The sequence below is a fragment of the Perognathus longimembris genome, chromosome 11, assembly GCF_023159225.1.
Source record: "Perognathus longimembris pacificus isolate PPM17 chromosome 11, ASM2315922v1, whole genome shotgun sequence".
Lineage (NCBI taxonomy): Eukaryota > Metazoa > Chordata > Mammalia > Rodentia > Heteromyidae > Perognathus > Perognathus longimembris.
The window spans coordinates 58,094,400-58,117,525 of record NC_063171.1 but is presented as its reverse complement, the minus strand read 5'-3'; the positions used below and the strand labels follow the sequence as shown (position 1 = coordinate 58,117,525).

General features: G+C 44.1%; 1 protein-coding gene across 1 annotated transcript in view; it reads right to left on the bottom strand.

Moving 5' to 3' along the window:
- Dstyk (dual serine/threonine and tyrosine protein kinase) overlaps positions 1–22,802 on the bottom strand; it is a 44,415-nt gene extending 21,613 nt beyond the window's left edge. The window contains exons 1-2 of the mRNA XM_048357104.1: positions 22,474–22,802; positions 3,393–3,781 (exon numbers count right to left, since the gene is read on the bottom strand). Of these exons, the coding sequence (XP_048213061.1) occupies positions 3,393–3,781; positions 22,474–22,771 (687 nt within the window). The 5' untranslated portion in view covers positions 22,772–22,802. The remainder of the gene's footprint in view (positions 1–3,392; positions 3,782–22,473) is intronic.
- Between the last annotated feature and the right edge of the window lie 324 nt (positions 22,803–23,126).

The window sequence follows — 23,126 nt, the reverse complement described above, 5'->3', positions numbered from 1 at the left end:
TCAGTCTAATTTGCTTCTTGGGCAGATGGCTTTGCTCACATTCCAAAACTGAAAAGCAAAAATGGGAAAAATCACCACCTAAGTTACAGCAATCATTTCAGCTATTTAATGGTAGCTTTTAAGCTGTAGGTCACAGTATATCGGGTCACGACATCAATTTAGTGGGTTGCTATGATCCTCACTCCCCCATAGCCACTAACATCTTTTTTTGAACAAAACAAAATTAAATAGAGAATATGAAAGCGTACTGTAAGAAGAAGGAGTATTGCTTCATGAGACTCTTACTTGAATTCTTTTTATTTTTTGTGCCAGTCCTAAGGCTTGAACTCAGGGACTGGATACTGTCCCTACACTTTTTTTTTTTATCCATTTAAGTCACAGTTCCACTTCTGACTTTTGTGGTAGTTAACTGGAGATAAAGAGTCTCACAGACTTTTCCTGCCAAAGGCTGGTTTCAAACCAAGATCCACAGATCTCAGCCTCCTAAAAAGCTAGAATTAGAGGCATAAGCCACTAGCACCTGGCCTGTCTTAAAATTTTTCAAATAAATTGAATTATTCATATTTAAGGTTACAACATAATGTATGGAATACACGTAACCAATAAAATGGCTACTGTAGTGAAGCAACCTGTCATATTACCTAAGTTCTTTTGTGATAAGAGGAGCTAATATCAAGTTATTTCACAAAAATTCCAAGTACAGTACAATTTTGTTAACTATCTTTCCATGTTGAATACTATTTCCATGTTGAACATTCCCTGTCTATACTTGTTTATTCCACACGTCTGCTACTTTGTATCCATTGACCTGTATCTCTCTATTTTCTCCTTCCAACTTTCACCTTCCTCTCCACATCCTCAACCCAGTTTTTTATTCTCTATCTAAGTATATCTGACCTTATTTTAAATCACATGTGTTAAAAAGATCATGCAGTATTTTTCTCTCTTTGCCTGGTTTATTTATTTCACTTAATATAAATGTCCTCCAGTCCATCCATGTTGTAGCAAGTGGTAGGATCAAAAATGTATTTCTGGGGCTGGGAATATGGCCTAGTGGCAAGAGTGCTTGCCTCCTACACATGAAGCTCTTGGTTCTATTCCCCAGCACCACGTATATGGAAAACGGCCAGAAGGGGCGCTGTGGCTCAGGTGGCAGAGTGCTGGCCTTGAGCGGGAAGAAGCCAGGGACAGTGCTCAGGCCCTGAGTCCAGAAAGAACTGGACTGGGGCAATATTCTGCAGAGATTGCATTTGGATCAAACAGTGATAAACTATGAAGAAGCTTATGGTCAGATGCAAAACCTCAGTAATATAAGGATTACTTGAGGTGGGTGTAGTGGTTCACACTTGTAGTCTCAGCACTTGGGAGGCACAGGCAGAAGGATCACATGTTCTAGATCAGCCTGGGCTATGTAGGAGAGCTTGCCTCAAAAATAAACAAATAGGCAAGGATTCCTTCCAGAGCTACTATCAGAGTTATCTAGGAATTTTCACATTTTCCTGGATCTAAGAAGTGTTAAGTTCTCAGTCTGAACACTAGAAGAAAACTACCACTAGAACTAAGTGAAAAGAAAATGAGGACTAGTTACAGTTCCCTCCAGCATATAAAGAAAAAAAAAACATGCACTGTAGAAAGAAGTGAGAAACCACTTTCTAATTCTAGATCATCACATACTGTAGCCACAACCAAAGGACTCATTCATAGATTGATAAACCAAGTCTCTTAGAAGAGGGATAAATGGAGAGTTTATAAAGCAGAAGAAACCACACTCCTGAGTCCTGCCAAACCAGCCAGATCTTTCTGGTATAGCCACTCAAAGGTGGACTGGGATGAATTCTTCATTCCGAGCATAATCACCATCTTTTATTCCTACCCACTCCTGATTGCTGACAGGCATATCCTCTGCCAATCCACATTCAGTCAAGTCAGATGGCCTAGTCCTAGCAATCCAGTAGCAAGAGAAGCCCAGAAGAGAGGAGTCTTTCCTAAATGGAGGTGGGAACACTGGAGAGACTCAATGATCTCTTAGGAAACACCATGGCTGGTGTGCTTTATTTGGAAGTTTATGTCAAAAGAGAAGCCAAGATATTCTTCAAATGACAAAACTGCTATGTCTTCTTACATTGAGCCAGACGTGGGCTCCTTATAAAGTAGATGAAATAAACTGTTCTGTTTGGTAAATTAATGGCTAGATCTCAGGAAAAACCAACAACAATTTTCATTTGGTCTCAATTCTAGTAAGAATGTTAACTACTCGTCATCCTACTGTCTTTGAGATAGGGATGGCTAGATAAATTCCAGTAACAAATTTCCTACTAAGCACAAAAAAAGGGAGCTGAGAGTGATGGGTGTTTGCCTATATTTTCAGTTGCTCAGAAGGGGGAGATCAGGAGGACTGAGGTTCAAGGCCAGCCCAGGTAAAAGTCACCAAGATCCCCATCTCAACTAATAAGCCTAGAATGATGGTATGTTCCTGTGGTTCCAGCTGTCTAAGAGGCAAACATAGATGGATCAAGGTCCAAGGCTGATCCTTGGCACATAATGCAAGAAACTATTTTTAAAAAATTAATGAAGCAGGGGCTGGGAATATGGCCTAGTGGCAAGAGTGCTTGCCTCGTATACATGAGGCCCTGGGTTCGATTCCCCAGCACCACATATACAGAAAATGGCCAGAAGTGGCGCTGTGGCTCAAGTGGCAGAGTGCTAGCCTTGAGCAAGAAGCCAGGGACAGTGCTCAGACCCTGAGTCCAAGCCCCAGGACTGGCCAAAAAAAAAAAAAATTAATGAAGCAGTCAGGCACTGATGGCTCGCACCCATATCCTAGCTACTCAGGAGGCTCAGATGTAAGGATCAAGGTTTGTAGCCAGCCTGGGCATAAAAGTCCATGAGGCGCTGATCTCCAATTAACTACCAGAAAACCGGAAGTGGCACTTCAGCAAAAAAAGCTCACGGACAGGGCCTTGACCCGGAGTTCAAAACCCATGACCAACAAAAAAAAGAAGCAAAGGAGAGTTAGGGGGTATGGCTTAAGTGACAGAACACCTACCAAGCAAGAGCAAGGCCCTAAGTTCAAATTCCCAGTACCACCAGGAAGAACAAAAAAAAAGGCTTTGTAACTTTGATGGTAACAACTCTGTCAAGACAAAATGATCACGTATTTCTTTCCTTTTGTGCTGGGAGACATCACATTACCCGGTGCCATACAGCAATGGTGATCAGAGGCAGTGATGGGCACTGCTACAGCCTGGTCTGTTTTCAACTTTCTGAAATATTTCTTCTGACTCCACGAGCTGTTGCTCAGAACCCAGAGTGTACAGCATCAAGTCACTCAAAAAGTCAAAATAAATGCCAAGCTGGAATAAAAATGTACAACTGGTACATAAGATGGGTACCTGTAAGAGGGCATGATGCATCGTCACCTCCAGTTCAGCTAAAAGATGAGCAGCATCCTCACTGTCCTCTTGGACCTCCAAGTCCTCCTCAGGGATGGTCTCCCAGTTGCCCTGGTGAGCAGCCAGTGTGTGCACTAGTTCATACTGTCCAGGGAGAGCCAAGCTGACACGGGTCTGAGTCCCATAGGTGAAGTGGAGGCGCCGAAGCTTACAGCTCTCTTCGCTGCCCAGCTTGCTGGTGGGAAGCACCTGCACCCCCAACAGCAGGTTCAACAGCTGGCATTTGACTTTACAGTCCTGGCCGAGGATCAAGATGCAGGGGAGGCAGTCCACAATCTTCTGGAGGTACTTCTCTTCTTTAGCTGGGAAGGAAATGCAGCTCAGCTGGCCTGGTGGAGAAGGAGAAAGAAGGAAAAAGGAGTAGAGAGAAGAGTGAGAAGAAACAGAGACACAGAGACTCCATTAGGATATCAGGGTCCTAGAGGAAAAAGTTCCAGGAACTCTCAGTTAAAGGAAATATCCCAGTCAGAAAAGGTTCTTCAAATATCAAAGAATTTCCCTCCTCAGCTCATCCCCAGGGAACAAGCTGCTATTTCTATTAGAAGATGGCAGCGACCTCCTCTTCCCTTTTTCATTCTGTAGAGGGACAGCCTCAGGAATTTACATGAATTCCATACAAATGCCATTACTAGGATGTCACTCACTGGAACCCAAGCCCAAGGAGAAACTATAGCTGATGTGTGAAAATGAAAACCTTCCTTCTGGCTTAAGACCCCAAACTTCCCTGCCATATTCAATTTTACCTTATTATGCTTCTCACATTTACCTAAATGTATCAGCTGATCTGCATGAGCACACACACACACACACACACACACACACACACACACACACACACACACACAGAGCCTGCCTGAGCTATGGGCTCATTCAGTTCATCTTCTGATGGCTGAGACAGTGCCCAAGCTACCAGCTCACTAGTGCCACACTTCCCAATCAAGTCAGACTTCTGTTTATGGGTGAGAAGACTCAGCTTAAGACAAAGAAAAGAACTTCCCACTAGGATAAAACAAATCTAGGAAGAAATGTGATCTATCTCAAAAACGTTTCCCTTTCAAGATAATCCCCACTAATCTAAATGGCTAACCTCCTTACACAAACTCAAATAGTATTTAAGATAACAAAAAGCTTCCTAAAAAACATGCTGGGGGGGGTGGATATCACAATTTGTTTTACTGTAACTATCAGCATAAGATGGTTCAGAATAGATCTAGACCTATTCTGCTTCTACCTCAAATCCTCAAGCCTCCTTTGCCTCCCAAAATATTAAAGAGATCTGTCTGTATTCACCCAGGCTCTGTCTATATTTCGTGTCTTTCCTTTCTTGTCTGTCTCTGAACACATAACACTAGCCTGAACAAGTATATCAGTAACAACGCCAGACACTGAAAAGAAACTTCTCTGGGAAAGAAGTAGATTCATTTGAAAAAGCAAAAAGTATTCACTGAGTGTAAGATATTTAATAAGCACAAGAATAATATAAGACTACTGGTTTAATCTTCGACCTATAACCAAAAACAAGAGGGAACAGCATTTGTGTGAGCACTCGGCTGGTAGTAAGTCCTGAGTCCCTTTGTACCTTGCTCACTTATCAATTTATTCTAATTACCTGCTTATAATTATCACAAGCATCTTTCTCTGTATCTTCAACACCCAACACAATAATTGACACATGTAAGTGCTTAACGTTTGTTCTGCATAAGAATCCATTTATTGGAGTTGTCTACAGAAAGCAACAAGCAAACCCATTAAATATTTTGAATGCATAGTATCATGATGAATAGTCTAAGGAGAATGATCACTCCTAAAAACAGCTTTTATCTCAACACAGAGAATAGCAGCATATAAGAGAAGAACTGCAGAATTTAGCCACCACGGTCTCAGCCTAAACAGTAAAAAGCCCAAACACTGTCTTGTCTCTTAACCTACCAATTCTCCATTTCCTCTTTTCCCAAGCCTCCCAGATTCTCACTGAAGAATTAAGAATCTAAGTATCAAGGGACTTTAAAATAAATTCTTGTAACAAAAGCTGTTTCAAAATTTAGGAAAAAACTAACCAACCTAAATGAGCTTTGTGACTGCTACTACTAGCAGGGTGGATAACAGAGAAGAAAACCAACTGAACCACTTTTCAACACTAGACAGAAAGGCACCTGAGACAGTGTCCATGATAGAAAAGCTAATAAAACCTGCTGCATTGGCAAAACCACCGCAGGCACACCCCATTATTCATCTGACCCAAATTATCACCTCTCCTGTTCCATCTCTCCTACAAAAACAGTCACTACAAATAAACCTGCTATAGTCAAAACAACTGAGGACAAGTGTAATGCAAAGGAGACTCCAATTGAGCCTCGTGTCTAATTCTCGGCTTGCATGCTCTCTGCAAGGGTTTCATGTGCAACCTACCACACTCAAGAAAGGGCTTCATGGAGACGTCACTATCCACAGCCTTTGCTTCTCTCAAGAATCTTTACTTTCCTCACTGGCCTCCTGTCTGTAAGATCTGCACAAGGACATGAGAAAAGGAAGCTGAAAGCAGATGGTTAGACTCCTTCCTTCTCTGGGCACAGAGCTCCATGACGCGGAGTGCAACATGCCAAGGGAACAGCACTAGACCAGGGGCACATTTCGACCCCAGGCTTCACCACTGACTAGCTCTGTGACCTTGGCAGTCCACATGCCTTTTGGGCCTTGAATTGCTCATTTGTACACTGAAAAATGTTAGGTCTGATTGTCTTTAACATCATTTTCAGGTCTAAAATGCTGGATATCATCTGTTTTAACTGCTGAAAGAGTAAGGATGTGAAAGCAATGGGAGGTTGGTTTGGTTGTGTTTATTTTAAATTATATGTGAATTTAATTATGCAAGCTCCCTTAGGACTTCTGTAACTACAGATCAAAAAGTTGAGTGAACTAGCCAGGGGCTCTGAGGACCTACAGTGCACCCTTAGCAGTTCTCTAAAGAAGAGATTAAAAAAGCTGTGGACTGACAGTAGGAGGGAGGAAGGAAACCTGTTTCAAAGCTACAACAGCTGCCTCCCTGACAGTTAAAGGACTTCTAAGTTAATCGGGGTTTCTTATGTAATTAATACCAGGGCATCTGCATATGGGCTGCCAGAAGGCAAACAGCATGGCTTCTCAGCTGGCATGTATTAACCCTGCCAACCCTGGCTGCAGGAAAGCTCAAATCAAATTGTCCTAAGTGAAAACCAAGGCTCTTGTTGACTGAAGTTACCTTTAAGCAAAGGTTTTAAGTTAGGAGGAAGAAAAGAACAAGTAAAGAAGCAAGCCACTTTATTTGTTCCAGATAACACTTATTGAGCCCCTGTAGTGTACTGATTACTTTATTTGGCTTATCATATTTAATCTCACAGATCCTACCCGACAAGAACTACTACTGTTATCTTTAGGTTTAAAACCAAGGACACACTCTAGGCACTCACACAGAGTGAGACCAAAGGAGGATATTCTTAGGAAAGGATCACATAGGCGCAATAGCTATGTGCATCTGACCATACAAAATAGCATTTATCAAAATGAACTCCAGGAAGGGGAAACGAGGCTTTTTTTTCTTTTGTCTTGTTTGTTCATTTATCTATCTCTGGGAGATAAAGGGGAGCACAGAACTGGTGGGGACAAAAGGTAAACAAATGCACTAGACCTTATGTTGAAGATGAACTGTACAAGGTGTGGGTATAGGGTCAGGAGGGAAAAACTGGAAAAGAACAAGGGAAGGGATGACATTGTTAAAAAGAAAAAAAGAAATGTATTCCTTTTTTTTTCTTTTTTTTGCCAGTTCTGGGGCTTGGACTCAGGACCTGAGCACTGTCCCTGGCTTCCTTTTTGCTCAAAGCTAGCTCTCTAACACTTAAGCCACAGCACCACTTCCAGCTTTTTCTGTTTACATGGTGCCGAGGAATCGAACCCAGGGCTTCATGCATGCTAGGCAAGCACTCTATCACTAAGCCATATTCCCAGCCCCTGAAATGTACTCTTTATTTGACTTATAACCATAACCCCTCTGTACATTATCTTTACAATAAACAATAAATGGGACACAGAAGCCTAAAAAACACCTAAGCACATACAAGGTGAAAAACAGGAGTTGATCTAGGTCTCAGAGGGCCAAGTTAGTGGTAGGCATCGGCAGACATGCCTTGTGCAAAAGTGTTTCCCAATCTTGGGCCAAACTCATCTAATGGATGAGTAAAATTCCATTGTGTATGTGTGTGTGTGTGTGTATGTGTGTACATATCACATTTTATTGATGCACTCATCTGCTGTAAAGCACTTAGACCTTCACAAGTTTTAAAATCTCACTTTTAATACTGAACTTCCCTGCATATAATATGTTTCTATGGGAAGCCTAGGTCCTTTCTAAAAGCCAATGGAAATAGAAAATGCTTTATAATTAACTAAAGCAACTGATAACATAATTACACATTTGTGTCAAATAAAGTGATGGGATTTTTGTTTTTGTATTTGCCAGATCTGGGGCTTGAATTCAGGGGCCTAGGTGCTGTCCCTGAGCATCTTTGTGCTCAAAGCTAGTGCTCTACCACTTGAGCCACAGCACCACTTCCAGCTTTTTCTAAGTAGTCTCAACGGCCTTTCTAGAGTCTCAACAGCCTTTCCTGCCCGGCTAGCTTCGAATAGTGATCCTCAGATCTCAGTCTCCTGAGTAGCTAGGATTACAGGCATGAGCCACCAGTGCCTGACTTTACATTCCTTTCTTAATGTAGGGTTTATTCTTTTCTTCACTTTCGGCACATATAATTAATACAAAATAAAACATTACTTTAAGTAAAGTGCTAGTGGGTCACACATGTAATCTTAGCTACTTAGGACGCTGAAATCTGAGGATCAATGTTTGAAGTCAGACTGACCAGGAAAATCCATGAGACTCATGTCCAATTAACCACTCAAAAACTGGAAGTGGAACTGTAGCTCAAAGTGGTAGAGACAGCAACCAGGCCCTGAGTTCAAGCCCCATGACCAACAACAACAACAAAAGGCAGAGAGAGAGAGAACGCGCGCACGGGCGAGAGCGAAAATATGGAAGTGGAGCTGTGGCTCAGAGTGGTAGAACACTAGCCTTGAGCTGAAGAGCTCAGGGACAGGGCTGGGCCCAGAGTTCAAGCTCCACGACCAACAAAAAAAAAAAAGAATGTTACACAGTCTTCCCATGATATCACTCTACTATAAGCTTCAAAATATTGACCTGCAGGGCTGGGGATATAGCCTAGTGGCAAGAGTGCCTGCCTCGGATACACGAGGCCCTAGGTTCGATTCCCCAGCACCACATATACAGAAAATGGCCAGAAGTGGTGCTGTGGCTCAGGTGGCAGAGTGCTAGCCTTGAGCGGGAAGAGGCCAGGGACGGTGCTCAGGCCCTGAGTCCAAGGCCCAGGACTGGCCAAAAAAAAAAAAATTGACCTGCAAAAATCCTAGGAGCTGAGAGAGGAAAAAATATTAGACAAGAAACATTTTTGTCATTCCCAAATAAACTTTCTTTCAGCCAAATGTAAAAGTTAATGAATGACACAGGAGAAAACAAAATTAAGAAAATCATATGCTTAGGTACTGTGGGCTTCAGAATCTTCCGAAACAAAGCACATGGGGAAAGGAATGGTGTTTAAAGATCAGAAACTGAAATGTTCTCAAGAAAGCCACAGCTCTTGCTGGAAATGAGAAGTCAAGATGGTAGAAGTATCTCTAAAGTTATCCTATCTGATAACCCTGTTAAGATCTCTAGCAGGTATTTTGTCGTTGTTGTTATTGTTTTGGTCAGTGCTGGGGCTTGAACTCAAGGCCTGAACATTGTCCCTGAGCTTCTTTTGCTCTACCACTTAAGCCACATGGCCACTTCAGCTTTTTCTGTTTATGTGATACTGAGGAATCGAGCCCAGGACATGTTAGGCAAGCACTTTACCACTAAGCCACATTTCCAGCCCCTCTAACAGTTTTTTAAGTAGATTATCCTGAGTAGAAGTGGTGGTTCAAGCTTGCAATCCTAATTACATGGGAGGTGGAGAATGGGATGATCATGGTATGAGGCCAATCCAGGCAAAAACAAAGGTCACAAGACTTCATCTTTACAATGGCTGGGTGCATTAGAACATGTCTATCATACCACCTACAGAGGAAGCATAATAGCCTGCTGAATACAAAGACCCTAATTTTAAAACAGCCAATGCAGGCTGGAAGTGGTGCTGTGGCTCAAGTGGTAAAGCACTACTAGCCTTGAGCACAAAGGGGCTCAGGGACAGCACCCAGGCCCTGAGTTCAAGCCCCAGGCCCAGAAAAAAAATAAACAACAAAAAGCAGCCAATGCAGAAAGCATGGTAGAGCAGCAGAAATGATAGGGCACCTACTTAGCAAGCATGAGGACCTGAGGTTCAATCCCCAGCATTGCCAAAAAATAAAAATAAAAGTAAGCTATCCTGTACAGAGAGAGAGAGAGAGAGGGAGAGAGGGGGTAGAGAGAGAGAGAGAGAGAGAGAGAGAGAGAGAGAGAGAGAGAGAGAGAGAGACTCCCCTAGAGGCTTTCTTCCCCTGAAAGCCAAATGAAATAAGGAGAAGGCACTCAGCATCCTGCTGACAAATTCTCTTCCTGGGCAAAACTGTTCCTGAGGCTGGGCATGCTCCAGAGGGAAGAGAAACACAGCTGGCAGCTGGCAACTGTAGTTGATGGGACAGAGATGGAAGCGGTTCCTCGAAGCAAGCCAAATCCAAGCTTCCAAGAAGACTAAAATTCTGTCATTTGGAAGGAAGAATGCCAGCAGCTTTCCACCATTAGGAGTGATTCAAAGGTCGAGATGTGTCCAAAGGATACCAGAACCAGCCTGAAGGAATCTTCTTACCACACTGGGAATCATTTATGCATAAAAATAAAAAATAAAAAACAAGCCAGGAATTGATGGCCCATGCTTATAATCCAAGCTACCCAGAGGCTGAGTTCTGAGGATCATGCTTTGAAGCTAGCCCGAGCTGGAAAGTCTGTGAGACTCCTACTTCCGATGAACCACCGAAGAGTCACAAGTGAAGCTGTGGCTCAAGTGATAGAGCATCAGCCTTGAGCAAAAACAAACAATCTCAGGGACCAGGCCCTGAGTTCAAACCTCAGGACCTGCACAATAAACTAAATAGGATGGATGGATGGATAGACAGACAGAACAATAGCAAGTTGAATCCAGTGTAAAATTCATGATATAAATGAATTAACAAGAGAAAAGGAAAATCCCTACTTTATGGCAGAAATGAACCCAGCTGGGCTGGATGCTGGTGGCTCAGGCCTGTAACCCTAGCTCAGAGCTGAGATCTGAGGATTGTAGTTCAAAACCAGCTGGGTTAAAAAAAAAAAAGTCCATGAGACTCATCTCTAATTAACCACCAGAAAACCAGAAGTGGTAGAGCACTAGCCTTGAGCAAAAGAGCTCAGGGACAGTATCTAGGCCTTGAGTTCAAGCCCCACAACCAAGACACACACAAAAAAATTTGGTGCCAGTACTGGGGATTTTAACTCAGTTTGGACACTGCCCTGAGCTTTTTTGCTCAAGTCTGGCACTCTATCACTTGAGCCATAGCTGGCTTGGAACCTCAATCCTTGGCTCTCGGCTTCCTCAACAGTTAGGATTACAGGCATGAATGGGCCACTGGTGCCTGGCTCAAAATAATTTTTTATTGATTCAAAAGGATATCTTGCAAAGCTTATGCAGCTCTGGATTCTGGAAGGAAGAAGACCAGAGGCAGAATTCTAACTGACTAGGAAAAACAGCAGGAAAAAAATAGCAAATGACATAATCAGATTTAAATTGCTTAACAGCTCCTTCACTATTACTCCTTTGCCCTGCAATTACCTTCCATGTCTGCAATCTTTCTGTGGTGGATCACTACTGCCCATTCAGAGTACAGAGAATCCAAAGCACTATAATCTAAGTAGCTCAGAATGAGACCAAGAATCCAAATGCACAAGCTCCAGCACAGAATTCTGATATCGATAACCAAGGAAGCCAGCAGAGAAAGCATGATTTTGCGGGGCCTGCAGTGGCCCCTCTGTTTACCATCTCATCAGCCATATAGACCTTCTTCTTATTAGATGCTAACTAGTTCTAGTCTATTCCAACTCATCATTTTCAAAGTCAGAGCAGAACTTCTCCATTTCTCTCCATGAAACAAGGACAAACAGATAGCTCTACTCTGTGGGGTTCTTTTTTTTTTTTTTGCCAGTCCTGGGGCTTGAACTCGGGGCCTGAGCACTGTCCCTGGCTTCTTTTTGCTCAAGGCTAGCACTCTGCCACTTGAGCCACAGCACCACTTCTGGCCTTTTCTATATATGTGGAGCTGGGGAATTGAACCCAGGGCTTCATGTATACAAGGCAAGCACTCTTGCCACTAGGCCATATTCCAGCCCATTAGAGAGGTTCTTATATGCCAAAAAATAAGAATGACTTTGCTCCTACTAGCTATTTTCCCCTTACATTCTTCCTTACATTTACATCTCCTTAGTATTAAAAGAGTACTTTTTTTATTTGTCAAGGTGATGTACAGAGGGGTTACAGTTACTCTTGTCATATTTGTTACACACTCCCTCATTTTTCTTTCCCTTCCCTAGCTCAGATAAGCATATATACAATGTCCAGTGTACCAAATCATATATAGTGAACCCAGGGGGTATGCCATAGGAAATTCACCTAGTTCATTAAACATAACGACAACAATAAAATCCTCATGTTTCCTTCTCTTGGAGTTTCCATCTCTTAGCCTCATCTTCTATAATCATATGTACATAACTGTTGAGCTATTGTGATTCTCTGATAGGTCTATCCTAGACCTTTTTATGTTTATTTAGTAATTGTTTGGTTTTAGAGACAGAATGTAAAGTCACTGACCAAAACATGTGGAAATACCATTTGAAAAGGAGCTTGTTATTTTACAGACACGATCTCTAACTAATAGAGTATTTTATGAAATATTCCTAAAACTTAACTCCATAGTGGTTCAGTCACTCTCACTAATCAGGATAAAGGGAGTTTTTGTTGAAATTAGTCTTGTAACCTAGTCACATTTGTGACAAGGTTGGTGCGTGCTCTGGAAGTTTGGGTTTATTTCAGAGAAAGGGGAGAGAAAAGGGGAGGGAAGGAGAATGGAGAAGAGAGAGCTGGGAAATTTCTCTCCCATTATCTGGACTGGAAAGGACAAAAAAGGCACCACAGCTCTTAATCAGTAGAAACTGAATTTAGACACTTCACATCCAAATTAAAAAAGAAAGAAGAAGAAAAGCAATTTTTAAAAAAGTAATGTGAGTTAAAAAAAATCAAGGCTTTTATAACCAAGTCATCATTCTTTGGGACAGTTTGAAAAGTGAAAAGTGAATGGTCCTGCCCAGAGAATGGCACCCTTGGGAACAGAAGCACCACACAGACAGAGTGGTAGCCAAAAGGTTCCCACAGCCACATGGTACACCCATTTGGGAAATACACCCAAATCTTTCACGCTGCCTGATGAAGATGACAGGAAAATATACTGCATGTGATGGGCACTTTAACCCAGAGCCCACAGGGAACCAGTGGGTCCTATGCTTTGATCAATTTTCCTTCAGCTTTGGTTTAGACCTTAAAGGAACATTATACCTAGGGGACTTTCTCAGAGACCCTGATTCACAACTGAAAGGAAGGAAGGGGCTCATATCTCACTCAATGACACTGATGTTATCAGGTATCTAGTTGCAGGATCCCAAGATCACCAAACTCGTCATCTGGCAAAGAACTAAATCAGAGAATAGATGTCCTTAAAAGGGCTCCGGTCAGGTTTCTGGGAGGTAAGAAGGAAAAATCTTCCACATGGACTCACCCTCTGTTCTTGTTAGAGCTGATACCAAGACCATACAGGAAGCAAAAGCCATCATCTTGGATGCTACTTGCCTACCAGAAGGGGCAAAGTCACTTAGGTCTTACAACTGTTAGGAAAAGAAACCGTATCCACCAACACACGGCACACTCTAGCTACTGGCATGTCTGCAGTAAGAAGAATGGGGAAGCCAAACACCGGTGGTTCATGCCTACGATCCTAGCTACTCAGGTAGCTGAGATCTGAGGATCTCAGTTCAAAGCCAGCCCAGGCAGGAAAGTCTCATCTTCAATTAAACACCAAAGGAAACTAAAAATGGAGCTGTGTTCAAGTGGTAGAACACTGGCCTAGAGCAAAAAAAGCTCAGGGGCAGTCCCTAGGCTCTGAGTTCATGTCCTAGGACACACGGACACACATGGACACACATACACACACACACACACACACACACACAGAAGTGGGAGCTTTGGCTCAAGTGGTAGAGCACTAGCCTTGAGCTAAAAAAAGCACAGGGACAGTATCTAGGCCCTGAGTTTAGGCCAGAGGAGTAGCACACTAAATAAATAGAGAAAACAGGATGGAGAAAATAGATATAGCAAAACAAATGTAATGGCTGGGCACTGATGGCTCAGACCTATAATCCTAGCTATTTAGAAGGCTGAGATCTGTGGATCACAGTTCAAAGCCACACTGGGCAGGGAAATCCCTGGGACTCTTATCTCAAATTAACCACCAGAAAACCAGAAGTGGCTAGTGTGGCTTTGAGCTGTGGCTCAAAGTGGTAAAATGCTAGTCCTGAGTGAAAGGGACTTAGGGACAGCAACTGGCCCTGAGTTCGAGCCCCACAACCGACCAAAAAAAAAAAATCCACCACCACATTTAAATGCTTATTTTCTTATAAACTACTTGCAAGACCAGAAGTAATGGATTGCACCAAAATTTGTGACTGGAGGAAGTAGTGGGGAGAATCTGCAAGAACAAGCCAGGCATGGTGTTGTATACCTGTAATTTCAGCTATGTAGAAGGCACAGAAAGGAAGATCACTGTCCTAGGTAAACCAGGTAAGAAGTGCAAAATAACTAAAGCAAAAAGGGCTGGGGTATAGAGCTGGTGGTAGAGCACTTGCCTAGCAAGTGCAAAGCTCTGAGTTCAAACTCAAATACTACCTGAAAAAATAGCTTGCAAAAGCTTGGCAAGGTGAATCATGTCTGTAATTCCAGCATTTGAGAGGCTGAGGCAGTAGAATCAAGAGTTCTTGGCGGGGCTGGGGATATAGCCTAGTGGCAAGAGCGCCTGCCTCGGATACACGAGGCCCTAGGTTCGATTCCCCAGCATCACATATACAGAAAACGGCCAGAAGCGGCGCTGTGGCTCAAGAGGCAGAGTGCTAGCCTTGAGCAAAAAAAAGAAGCCAGAGACAGTGCTCAGGCCCTGAGTCCAAGGCCCAGGACTGGCCAAAAAAAAAAAAAAAAAAAAGAGTTCTTGGGGCTGGGAATATGGCCTGGTGGTAAAAGTGCTCGCCTTGTATACATGAAATCCTGGGTTCCATTCCCCAGCACCACGTATACAGAAAACGGCCAGAAGTGGCGCTGTGGCTCAAGTGGCAGAGTGCTAGCCTTGAGCAAAAAAAAGAAGCCAGAGACAGTGCTCAGGCCCTGAGTCCAAGACCCAGGACTGGCCAAAAAAAAAAAAAGTTCTTGGCCAGCACCACCTTATACAAACACAAAAATAAGCAAGTAAGAACTACTTCCAAGACTGAAGAAATGTACTGAACAAACCATACTGAAATATATTGAAATAAGGAACAACAAACTGCAATTGACTTAAAGGGAAATTATGCTTTTTCTTTTAGGAACAGAGTTTTACAACCTTTTAAAATAGCAGGCTGCCCTTTGCCATGGGAAACAGATCTTCTTAGGAAAAGAAGATTAGGAAGGGGAAAGAGAGGCTAAAAAGGGAAAGAGTATAGAGAGCTATTGTATTTGGGGAGGCCATTTCCTCCCAGGCTGCTGGTCAAGTAAAAGGGTCCCAAGACCCTGAATCTCAGCGGGTGGAAAGGGCAAGAAGGGCCTGAGTAGGCCAAGTCGCGTTGTGCTCACTGATTTGGACAGTCTCTCACTAAAGTGAATGATGGTCCATGATGAGCTATGGAGCCTGGGCTATGACTCACTACTGAAGTCTCTGCTACTGAGTGTACATTGTATTCCCAGCCAGGTCAAAGAAGAACTGCAGAAGCAGAACTGGACTGGAAACCTGGAGATCTGAGCCTAAATCTGACTCCAACTCAATTGTTCTGTCCTATATTCCCTCTTTCTGGCTTATTCTTCCTCCAAACCCATGTTCCAACTTCCTAATGTTCACCAAATCTCCTGACACAAACAGCCTTGTAATACTGAGCTCTAACTGAGTTTAATGTACTTGGTCTCCAAATACCACAATTTTGTGAGGAAGTCATTTTCATTCCTATTTACTTATTGAGATATAATTCTATAATTCTTCTTTGTCCGTTGCTGTTAGTGTTATCGACATTTGAAACAGGGTCTCACTACATAGCCCAAGCTGATCTCAAGCTCCGGATCCTCTGCCTCAGCCTCTCAGCACTACAGTTGTAAGAGCCCAGAATAAACCCTTTTTAAATGTACAATTCAGTGGGGCTTATGAGTTTTATTTGTTCATTCACAGTAGTGCAGATTGAACCGAGGGCCTCTCACATTCTAGGCAAATGTTCTAACTCTATACTACACACACTCCCAACTCCCCCTTCTTTTTTGAGGACAAGGTGTCATGTATTACCCAGATTAACTCTGACCTTTCAAACCTCCTGCTTCAGTTTCCCAAATAACTGGGATTACAGGCATTAACCACCATGACTGGCCTTCTGTGGTTTTCAGCATATTCATAAAGTTGTACAACCACCCCCTTTATCTAGTTCCAGAGCATTTTGAACCCTCCCCCAAATACTATTATAATTGCTTTATTTCTTTCTTAGGAGAAAAGTGTAGAAAATCTGATCTCTACTCACCTACAGAGGTAAGAGGTCCACCAGAACTTCCCATATTCCCTGGAAACCACTAATCTACTTTCTATCTCTAGAAATGTGCCTATTTGAGCCATTTCACATAAATATAATCACAGTATGTGGCATGTTTATCACTCCTATTCTGCACACAACCCAAGACGAACAGGCCAAGTAACTTGCCTAAGTCAAAGGGCTAGTAGGGTGCACTGTAATAGGACCCCATGGCTGGTTCAATGGTTATGTGTGCTTCTGACCACTGTATGCAGCATCCACATGGGAAAGAAGTTGGGAAAACAAGAGATAATTTACGAACACTTGGGGAAAGGGGATTCTGTTCATCTACAGCACCACAACTCTTCTACACAAACAATTCTTCTAAAAGATCCTGGTAAAGTACCAGAAAGTACTGTTGCCATTTCAACTAACAACTATGGCATCTTGTCATCTCTCAGCCCCATCAAGATGGCAGCTGAAAAAAACCAGTTGAGCATGGTGCTTCATGCCTCTAACCTGTATACTGGGACAGCTCAAACAGGGGGATCAAGAATTCAAAACTAACCTGAGCTAACTAACACAGAAAGTTCCAGGCCAGCTTGTCTCAAAAAAAAACCGAAGCTAGATATAATGACATATGCTTATAATCCCAGCATTTGTAAAGTTGAGGCAGGAAAATTGGGAGTTCAAGGACAGCCTGGGATACCCATTCTCTCTCTCTCTCTCTCTCTCTCTCTCACACACACACACACACACACACACACACACACACGGCAAGGATTACAGAAGGAGTAACACTAAGATGCACTGTATTCATAAGCTGACATGTTAAATTGAAATTCTTTTGTACAACAACCCAGAGATAATTTTAAAATTATATATACATATGTGTGTATGTATACACACACACACACACACACACACACACACACAGATTAGAACTGTAGCTCAGTAGCAGAGCACCTGCCTAGCATGTGCAAGGTCCTCGGTTTGATCCCCAGCACCACAAAAACAAACCAAAGGGAAACTAAGTCCTTTCCCCCCAATGTTTTGACCTGTCTCCAAATGTTTCTCTTCATTATCATATAAATTCCTAGGACAATGAGTATGTTAATTAAGTGCAGCACCAGTGCTTCTCCTCTTTAAAAATTATGACAACCAATGTGATTTTAAAAGATTGTAAAGAATGTTGGAAAATCTGCTGGGAATATGGCTTAGTGGTAGAGGGCTTGCCTCGTATACATGAAGCCCTGGGTTCGATTCCTCAGCACCACATATATAGAAAAAAGCCAGAAGTGGTGCTGTGGCTCAAGAGGTAGAGTGCTAGCCTTGAGCAAAAAGAAGCCAGGGACAGTGCTCAGGCCCTGAGTCCAAGCCCCAGGACTGGCAACAAAAACAAAACAAATAAACAAAGAATGATGGAAAATCATAGTTGGCTAACAAAAGGCAGAGAGGTCTTAAAACCTGAGAATTAAAATTCACATAAAATGTCAATAATCTAGCTATACTTTAGCTTTCTCTTTCTTCTCCAGCTTTCTGCATTCTAGACTGTAGGCTTTAGATTAGATTTTACTTCCACAGAGGACCAAGTTAAGTTCAGGTTTTCCTAGTCCTTTTTACTATCCATCATCCAATATAACCAAATTGGCCAACTTTAATGATATTTTTTTTTCTTTCTTATAAGCAAAGGGTAAGCTGGGCACATAGCACAGCATCAGGAAGGCTGAGGCAGCAGGATTCCAAGTTTGAACTAGCCTAGGCTATATATTGTTTTTTGGGTGGTTTTTTGTTTTTTTGTTTTTGCCAGTTCTGGGGCTTGGGACTCAGGGCCTGAGCACTGTCCCTGGCTTTTTTTTTTTTTTTTTTTGCTCAAACGTAGCAGTCTATCTCTTGAGCCACAGCGCCACTTCCAGCTTTTTCTGTTTAAGCGGTGCTGAGGAATCAAACCCATGCTAGGCAAGCAAGCACTTTACCGCTCAGCCACATTCCCAGCCCTGGACTCTATCTTGAGATCCTATTTTCAGAAGTGAGAGGAGGGGAGAGGAAAGATGGCAGGGAAGAGAAGAAGGCATACAGAAGGGAAAGGCTGATCTCCACTAGCCTGAGGCCACAGTCTCTATCTTTCTTTACTTGACTCTTTTCCCATGGACAACGCACTGACCAACACAATCCCAGGCACTCAAATGTCTATTTAATAATTAATGTCCATTTAATATGTGGCCAGGCATAGTTGCTTGGCCTATAATCCCAACATTTGGGAATGGCAGCAGGAAGATAACTTAAGTCCATGCATTTAATGCAAGCCTGGGCAACACAGCGAGATGCTGTTTGAAAAACAAGCAAACAAATAATAACCAATACCTACATAGCACCTAACCAGGCATTGTTCTAAACACATACATGCATCAGTCCCCAACAATCTTCACAGTAAGGACTATCACAGTCCCCATCTCCATGTGAGAAAAGTGTAGCACAGTGAAGCTGTAACTTGTTGAAGGTCATTCAGTTAGGGGCTGGGAATATGGCCTAGTGGCAAGAGTGCTTGCCTCGTATACATGAAGCCCTGGGTTCGATTCCCCAGCACCACATAAATCGAAAACGGCCAGAAGTGGTGCTGTGGCTCAAGTGGCAGAGTGCTAGCCTTGAGCAAGAAAAAGCCAGGGACAGTGCTCAGGCCCTGAGTCCAAGGCCTAGGACTGGCAAAAAAAAGAAGAAAAAAAAAAGGTCATTCAGTTAGGAAGTAGGATCAGGAATGAAGGAAGGGAGCCCAAGGGACAGCATTCCAAACACACACCTCTGGGTGACTCCAACTTCTTAAAATTGAGAGGTTCGTGACAAACTGTAAGAGTTGGGACTGCTACCAGGTCATAAAGTAAGAAAAGTACTTTTCCTTCTTAGGCTTTGTAATATTCTACTCTGCCATTTTTCAGATGCACTTTAAGACCCCTTGGGAAGGCAGAAGCAGAAGGGATCAAGATTGAAGACAGTGTGGGCTACATGGTGAGTTCCAGGCCAGTCTGGGCTGAGATCCTGCTCAATAAATAAATGAATATATAAGCACTAATAAATAAGTTACTAAGCCTATGACAAAGAAAAATAATAAACAGCTAGAAACTGATTATCCTCTACAGTTAAAAAAGCAGACAATGAATGGGCAACAGAGGAAGAACTGAATCAAGAAAACTTCATTCACAATTCAGTTTTCTTTGTAAAAGGCAAGCTACTCTAAAAATTTTGTCATTTTAGAGTTCAATTTCATCTTTTATTTAACTTCTAAAACATCAGGAACATTATACAATCTCTACCCTGACCCAAGAAAACAGAAAACTATCAAAATTAAGAGGGAAGTATTATTTTGGGGTTCTTCCCAGTTCTTTGTGGTTGAGAGTTAAATGCAACTTCTTGGTATTACAGGACACAAAATGGTATATAAAGACATAGGAAAATTGTTTTGCTATTGCGGTCGTCCTTGCAGTCCAACTATTTCAAATGTAGAGACAGTTCCTGATCTTCAGTTGCTCAAGTACTGCATTAAATCTAGAGGCACCCTTCCATCCTTAAATGATTCAAATCTTTCAGAGACCATTAAATTAACAAGTGCCTGCTTCCTTCATATTCCAGATTCCTACTGAACAGAAATCAGCATTCATAAGCAAGAGCTGAGACAGAGTTTGAATGACTTTGACCTCACAAAGAGAACCTGGGAAAAGAACAGGCTCTCCTTATCTTCTTGGGCATCTCCCAAGTATACACAGAAAGTATCACCTTATTTTCTGTGGCATATCCTCTTTCCCAAAAATAAAACTCTCCTCCAAGCATTTTATACAACAAAATCCATTTGTCCCTGATCCTGTCATGCACACCCTTCTGGGTTATTTGGGGGGGGGGGGAGGTAGACAAATACCAGAGGGTAAAAAGTTGAAAATAGGAACATTAATTCATAATCCAGTCACCTAGAAGAGCCAGTGGGTTAAAATTCAAAGGTAACTTTTCCTTTTAAGGCAGTATGAGGATATGAATTCAGAGCTTCCCACTCACTAGACAGGTGCTCTCCCAGATGAACCATACCTCTAGCCCTTTCTTTGTCCTGGTAATTTTTGAGGTCTCACTTATTGCCCACACAAGCCTGGACCAAGATCCTCCTATTTGTGTTTCTCAATATAGCTAGGTTGACAGGCCTATATCACCACACTCAGCTTTTTCTGTTAAGATGGGGTCTAGCAGACTTTTTTTTTTTTAATCTAGGCTGGCCAGGAACTTTGCTCTATTCTCAATCTCCACTGTAGTTATAATAGACACAGATACCATGCCCAGCTATTGATTGAGATGGGGTCTCAGGAACTTTTATTCCTTGGGTAGGCCTAGAAGGCCATCCTCCTGATGATCTCTGCTTCCCAAGTAACTACAGGCAGGAGCCACTGGAGCCCAGCCCAGGGGGATACTTACTGCATTCCCTAAGTTAGCTTTTAGGAACTAAAAGCAAAAGCTAACAAGTTGCCTTAAAATAAGGCAAATTTATTCTATTTTTTTAGAAAAAAAAGAGTAAAATTGTTTTAAAATAAGTGAAGCAGCAACAAAGGCTTTTTCAAGATAAGCTGAAAGAAACAGATGAGCAGGAAAGCTGCTGGACGGGTCCTTCCTAAACACCTTCTCCCCCACTGTCTTCTCACAACCCCACTGAAGTCTGTTTCCTCTACAAGTTCATCTCCTGAATGTAAATCCCCCGACGTCTAAGCACACCTACAGAAAAGCTAGTGAGCCCACTAATCCCATTTACCCCCTGAAATAAAAGAAAAGCTTCTTAGTTGATACCCAAGGGCAACTGACTGGACCCTGCGAATCCTGAGAGCTCATGTTTATGAGCATTTCAGGGGGCCTTAGACCAATTTAAAAGTACTCAATACACACCTTTGGGCATACAGAGCCCAATGCACAAACTCACCTCAAGTTCGAAATTAGTTACCAGTGTCTAAATGCATGTTTTCAAAAGAGTTTTAGAGCACCAGCATCAGAACCCTAGTCTTCTCATGTTCCAATGAGATTCTTAAAACCACCTATCACGCTCAATCAGAATCTGTGAGGCAATCTGTGGGACATGGCATTTAAATATATATATATATATATATATATATATATATATATATATATATATATATATATGATCCTGGGAGCGATTTTAATAAGAACTTCAGCTCCAGAGTCCTAAATGAAACCATGGACACATCTACCACATTCCCAAAATACCTGTATCTATCTGGGCGCCAGTCCCCTCCGGTTTCCTAACAAGCAGTCGTTAATAAACCCCTCCAGTTCCCCCAACCAGGAGTCGCTTGGAAGAAAACACGAAGTTGGAAAAGCTTAAAGATCCTGCAGGACTTGGGGGCTCGCTGGCTCACCCCGGTAAAGAAAGGCAACACAGCAAGCCGGCTCTCCTCAGAGACCCGGGGATGGGGGGGGGGGGGGGCAGACAAACCTCACAAAAACAACCGAACAACACGAAGAAAAACACACACCCCTTCCAGTTCCTCCCCATCAGCACAAGCAACGTCTCCGGGCAACTAATTTCTCCTGGCCAACCATCAGATCACGGTTTTGGTTTTTTTTTTTTTGGCAACTCCCCCAGGCCATTTAGAGAGCATTCCTCCTTCTTCACCGAGCTGCTTCATCATGGGTGTACAAGCCTTTCCCCACACTTGCTTGCACACACACACACACACACACACACACACACACACACCCCACTGCGGTCTCCCGGGCTGCTCCGGACACCGGGGACACCCTCCTGCCTGCTCCATCTCCTCCATCCCGACACGGGGACACCGAGGCGCCCCGTCGCGCCCCCGCCCCACTCGGAGGAGCAACTTCTCCGCCCGCCCCCCCCCCCCCTCCGCGGACTCGATCCTCCGCGCGGCCCGGGCCCGCCCCGGTCGGTCCCGGCCCACGCGCGGCCGGGGCCCCGGGCCCTGCGCTCGGCATGCGCAGACCCGGAGCCGAGGCCTCCGGCGCCCACGTCTCTCCCCCCACCCCACCCCCAACCCCCGGCTCCAATCCCACCCCGGGCTCGGCTCCCACTCGCCGCCTCCGGCCGGGGTCTCCTCACGCCGGGGCGCCCCACCCTCCAGTGTCCCGCTCCTCCTCGGGCCTGGCCCGCCTTACCCGCCTGCAGCTCGCGCTCGGCGACGTCGCCGCCCGGGCCCGGCTCGGCCCCGCCGCCGCCGCCGCCGCCGCTCGCGGGGGAAGGGGGACAGCTGTGGTCGTGGGAGCACTTGACGTCGCGGAAGAACTTCTGGGTTTCTCGCAGGTTCTGCCGCAGCCGTGACAGGTAGCGGCGGTAGCGACCGAAGCCCCGGCACAACTCGCGGATCATTCCGCCGCCGCCGCCGCCGCCGCCCCCGAGGCCCGGACCGGGTCCCGAGAGGGGCTCGCTACCCAACGGCAGCCCGTCGCCCTCCATCGCCCCGGCCCGCAGTCGTCGCGGCTGGACCTCGGCCGCTGGCCCGGCCCCCCTCCTCCCTCCCCGCCCCTCAGAGCTCCCGAGAGGCGGAACCCGACGCCCCCGCCTGCCAGTCCGCCGGGCTTCCAGCCTCGGCCTCCGCGGCCGCAAACGGACGCCCGCGCAGAGCGCCGCGCACGGAACCTTAGTTCCCGCTCTCCGGGAGACGCGGGGAAGAATTTCTAAGAGCTCCGTAGCCTCGCAGACTCCTGGGACTTGTAGTTCTGGTTGAGTCTCAGAGCCAGAAACCCACAGCACCCTTTAAAAGGTGACAATCTCACCGGCCCGGGGGGGTTTAAACCTTGCTGGCTTAACT